Source organism: Zalophus californianus, chromosome 8, assembly GCF_009762305.2.
Source record: "Zalophus californianus isolate mZalCal1 chromosome 8, mZalCal1.pri.v2, whole genome shotgun sequence".
NCBI classification, from domain to species: Eukaryota; Metazoa; Chordata; class Mammalia; order Carnivora; family Otariidae; genus Zalophus; species Zalophus californianus.
In genome coordinates this window covers 7,490,667-7,499,984 of record NC_045602.1, presented here as the reverse complement: position 1 = coordinate 7,499,984, position 9,318 = coordinate 7,490,667, and the positions used below count along the sequence as shown (strand labels likewise).

The 9,318-nt window shown below is 45.8% G+C and overlaps 1 protein-coding gene across 1 annotated transcript in view; it reads left to right on the top strand.

The window, feature by feature from the left end:
- Positions 1-3,856: 3,856 nt before the first annotated feature.
- Positions 3,857-9,318, top strand: part of YWHAQ (tyrosine 3-monooxygenase/tryptophan 5-monooxygenase activation protein theta) — a 36,804-nt gene continuing 31,342 nt past the window's right edge. Inside the window, exons 1-2 of the mRNA XM_027621464.2 lie at positions 3,857-4,010; positions 4,405-4,762. Coding sequence (XP_027477265.1) covers positions 4,469-4,762 — 294 coding nt within the window. The 5' untranslated portion in view covers positions 3,857-4,010; positions 4,405-4,468. The remainder of the gene's footprint in view (positions 4,011-4,404; positions 4,763-9,318) is intronic.

The following is a 9,318-nucleotide window of genomic DNA, read 5'->3' as shown; positions in this document are numbered from 1 at the left end:
GGTAGAATGAATGCTATTACATTTTCAGTTAACATATCATCACAATCATCATTACAAAAGCAATCAAGCGTTTTAAAAAATACTCTATTGCCTAGCACATAGGAAATGCTGGGGAAATGGCAGAATGCTGGAACCCTTCCCCAAGAGGCCAGCTGACCAAAAGCTGCTTCAGGATGCCTGACATTCTACCAGTGAAGTTTTGTTCTTCAAATGGAAGAGCTTTCTTTCCTCTTAAAATACAAGTCGTGGCAGAAGAAGTATCACTTGAAGACTTACATGTTTGTTTGTCTGTTTTTAAGCAGGCTTCACACTGGACTCAACACAGGACTCAAACTCAAGACCCTGAGACCAAGACCTGAGCTGAGAGCAAGAGTCAGATGCTTAACTGACTGAGCCACCCAGGTGCCCCTAGACTTACATGGTTTTTAGTGAAGGAATGACTTGATTCGGTTTTTTTTCCTTAAAGCACACAGTGAGAGAATATAGTTATGCAGCCAAGGGGTGTCCAGGAGATGCCAGAAATGGGGTAACCATGGGCACAGAGGGATGCCTAGAGATGGCAAGAATAAATTTCTCCCACTGCAGACCTGACGGGAAACTGAGTTCTCTAGGCCTGACCCGGCCTTACGCCAGGGAATGTCTGGGAGATTTCCCTGACCAAGCTACCTTGATTTCCCTGCCCGTCTGGGCTCTATGCGAATCTCACTTAGTGCCTCCAGGTAGAATGAACAATGGGGACAACTCTTCAACTATCCACTAAACAGAAGTATTGATAATGATTACACAGGGTTGTGGGTGAAGAGTCCCACTCAAATGTTTGTTTGTCAGTAAAATATCGCCGTATGGCACAGGAGGAAGAAGTTCGTCTGAAACGAACCCACGGCTCTGTGCAAATAAACCACCGAAACAATTTATGAGTAAACTCAACTGGGAGGACTCATTCATTCTGAAATGTATACACCGACTGTGGCCATTCTGCAGGCCATTAACTCCACTAATTATGACAGTGACTGAAGAGATAAGGCTCCTTGCTGGGCAGACAGGCATCTCCCTCCCTCCAAACAGAGGGAAGGGAGGAAGAAACCTAGCATTTACTGAACATTTGCAATACGCCCAACATCTTCCTACGTGATAGCTCTACAACGATCTTGTGATGCAGGATGATTTTCGCAGGTTAGGGAACTGAAGTTCAGAGGAGATCACGGCGTCCAAGGTCAAACTGGAAATAAATAGCAGGGCTGGAATTTAGGATCTTCAGGCTTCAGATTCAATGTGCTCCCTCTTGCTCCAGCAGCTTCTTCTCACCAAGGAATTTAGTGAAGAAAACAAGAACATCAAACAAGTAAGTAATGACTTGTACTTTCTTTGTGAGCTGTCTGTTCCCTTGAGTGCTTGCCAGCACGTTGAATGTGGATGTTTAACACATTTTATCTTTACAGGATGAAACTCCTAGAGGACAGAGATTAGTCTGATATTTCCTAGAGTCCCTAGAGCACTGAGCAAAGATCTGGCGGAGTGGAAACAGAGATGGGCTTGGCTGCCCAGACCGCATGCAAGGGTCCAAATCCAGGTTCTGCCACTCAGTAGCGAGGAGTTTTGCACATAATACTTAACCTCTCTGTGCTTTAGATTCCTTATCTGTGAGACAGAGGTGATGATCATAGTAGTACTGACTTCACAGTGGCATTAAGCAGATTAAATGAGTTAATACAAAAGACTTAAAATAGTGTTTGACACATGTATTCACTCAATAAATGTTAGCTTTTTATGTGTCGGGGAACCTCAAGTTCCCAGGGCTTTAATTTTCTCTCCCCGAGTTCTGTCAGGTGCAGAGGTGTCCTGATATGCACTTGTCCCTTTAGACCCCCATAAAATACTTTGTAATTTCATAGTGGGCCATTATTTCGAAGCTGTTTTCACCCATGATTGCAGATGACTGCAACTATGAGTTGGTGCTCAAGGCGTATTTGATGACTGAATGAAAGGCAGAAATTTTAAAGACTGAGTTACAGAAAGCAGCGAAAACTTGCCCAAGGTCACCCAGGGAGATGGCAGCACAGCCCAGACTTTCGGAAAAAGAATTAGTGTGCTTGCCCCTTCCCTCCCTGCCTACCACGGAGGTTCAGTTCCCTGATAATTGCCTTCAAGGGTCTCTGTCCCCCATCCACCTCCACCGGTATGTCCCCTTGCTTGGGCTGTCTCTAATTTCTAAGCTTGAAATTCACTGGTCATACAGAAAGCATTTTATCTGACCTTCCACATGCAAATTCTTTCCATTGGGATTTCTTGGTGTCCGGCTCCACCCCAGCCCGCATGGCCATAAACACTTGTGTGTCTGCAGCTTGGCCCCAGGGATTCCAGAAATAACAGCAGGGCCCTACATTAGAACGCTAGGACATAGTGAGGCATTTTTGCATTGACACAGGCCCTTTCCAACCCAGGCCTCTCCTGTCCGTCAAAGCACAAAGCAACCTTTACAAGTCAGGACAGGGAGGGGCCCGTAGGAGGGAGTTTAGATTTCTGGAAAGTCTGTACCTTCTCCTGCCATCTGTGCGAACTCTCAGATCTTCCATTCTAGAGATTCTCCAGATCTGCTCCAGCCCCGTTAGATATGAAATTCTTTCTCAGCTGTGGCATTCTTTGGCTTTCAAAGACCCACTCCCTTGCATGTGTTGGAACCAGAATCACAGCAGCTCACAGCAGTGTGAGCCCAGACGGCAATTTTCATCTTAAGATGGCACAGAGATCTCTTCCCAGACACCCAGGAAGGCCACCTGATTTGTCAGGCATTGGCGACCTGCCAAGAGCGAAGGGAGTGGCTGGAGGGGTGTGCCTAGTTTAAAGAGAAAAGAAAGTGCTAGTGATGACCCTGAATAAAAGGCATCTGGGGCAAACTTTCTCACTTCAGAAGAGTGTGAACAGGAGGCAGTCTAGAAGAAAGTCAAAAGTGAACATCTAGGAAAGAATTTTAGGTTTCCAAGTGTCCTCTCAAACATAACACCAGAAAATGAAACCCATATACACATAAAACGATGTGTAAAAAAATTATGTATTTAGATGCATAAGCTGGAAAGACTAGACAGAGGTATAAGAACAGCTGCTTTGGGCGGGGAGGGGTGCATAATGTGTGTTTTTCTCCAAATTATCCTGATTGGCAAGATAAAATCAGAGTATCTGGCCATTGCCAGAGAGACCTGCCTGGACTTTCTCGGGAATGTTACAAGCTTTAGGTGCCCGTCTGAAAACTTGAGTTGGTCATGAAAAGTCATTCTTAAGCGACCTTCTCCAGGAACGAATTCCTCTTTAATGGGGACGGAATTATTTCTAATTCGCAGCTCCAATCGCAACGTCATTAAAGGCTGGGTTCAGTGCATGGAGCTCCAAACCTTTGTCACGAATGGGGAAGGTGGAGGAAAGAAAGGAGCTTGTGCAACCAAACAGCCGCTTATGTCACCATCCCGGGCCCTCCTCACCAGAGCCGAGGGGAGCCGCGGCTGCATTAGCCCACAAGATGCAATGCACCATCTGCAGCGCTGCTGCAGCAGGAGACACGGCCACCGCGGGAGAGGTGGGGCGAGCCTCCCGCTCCCGTGCCGCACCCACAAATGCTGGGGGTGGCGGGGAGGATGAGGGGAGTTGGTAACAGCATCGCCATGGCAACAGTGACGTCCTTTTACCCTGGATCTAATTGGAGGAAACCCCGTGGCCGAAGCCGCAGCCTGCCGGCCAACCGAACTTGCCCAAGCCGACCCACCCTCCTAGCCTCCGCTTCCCCTCCCGCCCCGCCCTCTTTGCCCCCTTCCGCGCGCTCAGTCTTCATTGGCCAGCCGCGGGGCTGGAGGCGGGACTCTCGGGAGCATCTCGGCGCGTCATTGGGCGGCAGGAGCAAGGGCAGCGGCGGGGCGGCCCGTCCCTCGGCTCCGGGGTAGGCTGAGACGGGAGGGTCCTCGGCTAAAGCCAAAAGCCGATCAAAGTGGTGGGACTCGCGCCGCGGCCGCGGAGACGTGAAGGTGAGCGCCCCGGTCGCCCCTGGCCCTCCTGGGCCTGGCCGGGGCTGAGGGCAGGGCGGGCGGCCGACCCTCGGGAGCGGCCGGCCTCGAAGCCGCTCTCCTCAGGGACGGCTCTGGCGGCAAGGTGTGGGCCGGCGGCCGCTTCCATCTTGGGCCGGGCGGGCGCGGGAGCGGCCCTTCCACCTCTCCTTACCGCGGGCCGCCTCCGCGGGGCGCCCCTCGGCCTCCCGGGCGCTGGCGGGGAGCGTGGGCGGGGGAGGGAAATTCAACTGGGTGGCGCGTGCGGGGACGGACAAAAGGGGCGGCTGGCTGGCGGCGGGCGGCCCGGGGTGGCGGGCGCATTGTCTGACGGCGCCGCCCCCGCCTTTCTGTCCGCGCCCCCGCCCGCCCGCAGGCCGTCCGCACGCCTCCTCCCGATCCGGGTCGGTGCTCGCCCTTGCTCTCCTCTCCGCGTCCCCATGGAGAAGACGGAGCTGATCCAGAAGGCGAAGCTGGCCGAACAGGCCGAGCGCTACGACGACATGGCCACCTGCATGAAGGCCGTGACCGAGCAGGGCGCCGAGCTGTCCAACGAGGAGCGCAACCTGCTCTCGGTGGCCTACAAAAACGTGGTCGGGGGCCGCAGGTCCGCCTGGAGGGTCATCTCGAGCATCGAGCAGAAAACCGACACCTCGGACAAGAAGTTGCAGCTGATTAAGGACTATCGGGAGAAAGTGGAGTCTGAGCTAAGGTCCATCTGCACCACGGTGCTGGTGAGTCTGCACTTGTCCGGGCTGGGGAGAGAAGGGGGTGCGGGAGCCGGGGAACTGTGCGACCGGGGCGCCAAGGCCCTTTTGTGTGTGAAGCCTTTCACGGAGAACTTCATGGGAATGGGAAAGAAACGTGGGCCGGGGCTTGCTTAATTGTCTGCGACGTGTGGAGGATTGGAGAAGGGTAGCCTTGGCCTCCTGAATGTGTTGTTTCAGTTCTTGAGACTCAAAAAGCTGCTTTTCCAGAGGTGAGCAGATCTTTGCCCAGCTGCTGGGTTGCTACCAAACTGTGTAACTTTGAAACATCCAAGTAGGTTTTTGCAAGACTGAAAATCATTTTCTTAAGAGTACTGAGGAGATCTGGGAACCCTTTAAAGGAACGGAATCTACTCACAGGCTCCATCCAGCCTCTTGGAAAGAAGGTGCAGGCACTTTTCGATAGAGACAATGTGTGTGTAGTACGTTTTCCTCCCAAACCTAGTAATGGAAATTTACTTCAAAAATATGAACAGATATTTCATTTTTCAAATAACAGTATCTTGTTGAGCTTTTCCGTGCTAAAAGGAGTGGAGGGGGTGGGGAAAGTTGGGGAACTGTGAAGAAGGTACAGATAAACCCAAAGGACAAAATGTCCTGATAAATTTCCGTATTTGATAACATTTTCTCGCTATTATTTAGTTACACTTAAGCACTAATGTATCGAATCAAATTCATTTCTGGTGTGGAGCAGGCAAGGAAAGCTGTCCAGGTTTTGAACAGTCCAGTCTTAGCATTGGGTGGAGTAGGTGACTGCTCTGATTCACTCTTATTAGTGAGAGAGAACATTTTTAGCTTTGTCATGGCATTGGAGCTTTTGATCAGTAACATAAGGTTTTAAATTTTAAACGCCAGCATTATATCCCGGAGTGTTTTTTTTAAGTACCACTTTTACAAAAGGCCTACTGATTTTGGGCGTTTTAGGTGGGCTTTGAAAGGCAAGTGTGCTAGATTGGTGATTATTCAGGAGGCAGTAGAAGAGAAAATGCCTCCTTCCTTCCCATCCCTCTCTTTCTTGCCCCATCAGACAATGAATGGCAGGAAATTTTTTCTTTTTTACTTCTTTAACCTAGTTTTCCAATACAAATAATGGGTGATCTGGTCAAAGTCCTTGCTAATGGAGATAGCAGGTAAAGGGGCAATGCAGAGAGTGTACTTTATATTATATTTATAGGTCTTCTTAGCTTCCGCTCCCTCCCTGGCATGGAGGAGGCGCTTTAAAAGCTTTTCAAACTGAATTGCTGCTGCTTGACTTAAAGAAATTTGCCAACTTGAAAGAGATGGCAGACTTCAGTAGCATATGGTAATGGTTATTGACAACATTGACTCTGTGAGCAAGGGAAGACTCCTACAAATTCCATGTGTTGAGGAGAGGCTTTTCTATGTATATAGTACTTGGGTGCTCTCACAGCATGTTTCAGTCTCTTTTCTGTTCGGTTATTACTCCGTGTTTTGTTACTTACCTTGCAGCAATTCAGAATTACCACAGAGCTTTTCCTGTTCTCTAGCAAGTGAACTCTGGGCCAAAGGAATATCTGTTTTATTTGGTGGTTCTTATAAATTTAGTTTTTATGATGGCGTTGAGTAGAGTTTTGCTTAGTTGACAAGAGACTTGAAAGACCAGGTATATTAGACTTTTCGGCAGATCATTTCAATAGGAGAGAACCCCTGAAATGAGGACAATTTTTTTTTATATGAAGTGAAATAGAGTTTAGTTTGATTCGTTGGAGACGCCAAGGTGTAAGTAAAATATTTTTATTAACAAAATGGCTTCAGAAACTAATTGTGACTTGATGTGCAGCCTATAAAGAAATCTTGGGAAAGCCCATCTTCAAGCTGGCACCTGTTTTGGAGAGCTTCGTATGTGCAAGGCACTTTGCTAAGCAGTATGGGGAACAAAACGAAGAACCATAGATTTTGTCCATTAGTAATTGTTAATACAGAGTGCATGTGAGAAATGCCCAAATATATAATTCCCATAAGATGCTTATGAACAAAATGCTACGTAGTTCAAAGGAAACCGAAACCTCAGGAAAGGCTTCACAAAGCGTGGTTTTTGGAGTGAGCTTTGATAGAGGAGAGTCAGGAAAGGGAGATTGGAACTATATAAGAGAATGTTAGAGTGAGTTTTCTTCATTTGGTTGACAGTGAGGGAGGCATTGAAGATTTTTGAATGGTTTTTGTTTTTTTGTTTTTTTTTTTGAATGGTTTTTGAATGGCGTACGTGTCGCAGCATCTAGAATTCATGGTTTGAGTCCTAATTACTGGCTTGTAACCTTAACTGACAGACAAGGAGGAAGTGATAGACTAGTGAGCAAAGCCTGATGATTGATAAGTTAGTAATTTAATGCAGATTCTACCAAAATAATGAGGAAAGAAGAGTGAAACATGAGATTTCTGAACATGGGTGCCAAAATGAGATTTTCTCTTTTTTCCTTTGGTGAACAGGAAGGCGAATTTGATGTGGAGAAAGTAAGTGAAACTGACTTGTTATAGAAGACTGGGTAAAAGAGTAACCTGAAGGATGGGTGAAATTTTGATCCTAAATAGCAGAGATTCTTAGCCTTTCTCTTTTATAGAGCAGTAGGTTGGGGGTGGAATTCTTTGGACTATTTACTCAAAATGACCATGGAGGACAACTTTCAATTCTTGATAATCACTGTATTGAGAGAGTATACTGAACTGTAGAGGCAGGAAAAAATGTTAAAGTCCAAATGAGTAATTGAAAGAGCAAAGGAGATTAAGAGGGCCCAAATGGCCAAGACCAAACTGTTTGTAGTATCTTAGAGAGGTTAGAGATTTCACCCAGTTACCTGTCTCTCAGGGTTGTTTGTGAAACCAGAGGGTTGGGCTAAGTTTCTGGGTCTCTTTCATTCTCATTTTGGGGGACTAGAAAGTTCTACAGATCCTAGCCATTCGACCTCTGTTCTGACTTTCTCCCACCTCTAAAATGAGCAATTTATAAAGTCCAGGTTGAAGAACATGTCATTTGACAGTGTATGAAATGTTGCAAAACTAACAACTATAGCAAAATGTTTTCAGGAGGAGGAGGTGATGCATGAGTTGTTGGTTTATTGGGAGTAGCAAAGTTTAAGCAAGAAAGATTAATAAGTTGTATGACAACCACGCAGTGTAAATAGCATATGTGGGGTGTTTGGGAGTCATTAAGAACTTAGGTGTGAGGTAAGGGCAAATCAAAGAAATCAAAAGGTTCACCAGAGCCTTCTGGACTTGGGAACAAAATTTGTCATCTACAAAGTCAGTGACCTTGGAGTAAGAACAAGACACTTAGAGAACGTACACAAGATAAAACGTCTGTCTCAGACAACCCCATGTTATCCTTGGGTGTTGATGGTCGTTTAGTAGACTAATTTTAATAAGCTGCTTTGGTATAACATATAAATAATGTATGAAACTAAGGTGCATGTAAATAAGAATAATTTAAAATGGGCTAACAAAACTGTGAAAGTTGTCTGTGTCTGTAAAAGCAGTGTGACCTTAATTCAGTAATATGCTTGAATTTAGTTAAGAGTTCTAAATTAATCTTTTAATGAAAATGGGTCTTGTGTTGGTTATTATTTTGAAGTAAGACTGATCTTGATAGTTAATGAATCTTAATGTGGTTTTATTGACCTAATGGAAAAATTATGGGCTCTAGAATCATATGGACTGTTTTTGAATCATTACACCACAGCCTCAATTTTGTGACCACGGGCAAGTTTCTTACTCTCTTGGCCTGTTTCTTCATCTATAAATTGATGATGATGGTGCCTGCCTTAATAGGTTTGTAGTTAAAATAATATCAAATAACTGACATTTATTGGGCATTTACTGTACACTAAGCACTATTTTAAGCATTTTATATTCATTTTGTTCCCCTAAGTTAAGTTGACAGTATTATTTGTTTTAAACTTGAGAGAACCAAGGCATAAGGAAGTTAAATAACTTGGTCAACGTCACGAAGCTAGTAAACGGTAGAGCAGGGATTTGAACCCAAGTGGTCTGACTCCAGATGAAATTAAGTGAAACCCATTTGGCCCTAAATACAGGGTAGCTGACTGAAGATTACAGTGTGAATCTCTGTTTTGAGGAATTTGTACAGTTTAATATAAGCCGTTATGACTGTAAGTTGTGAAGGAGGGAAGGTAGGTCTCTGGTGGACGAACCTCCCAGTCTGTAATTTTGAAGCCCTCCTTATATACAGGATATCGCAATAAAATTCTAAAACATCTTGACTCTAGCATCTTTTGCCTTTATATTGTTAGCTCCTTGAAGCCAAGAGTTGTTTAGGAGTGAGATGGAATGGAATGTTGTGCGTACAGTCATGTAAGTATAAAGTTAGATCAGTGGTTCTCAACCAGGGTGAATTTACCCCTTGGGGGACATTTAGCAAGTTCTGGAGACAGTTTTTGCTTGTCAAGAATGGGAAGGAAGGGTGCTACTAACATATGGTGAGTTAAAGGCCTGAATACTGCTGAGCATCATATAATGCACAGGAAAATCCACAACAACAAAGAATTACC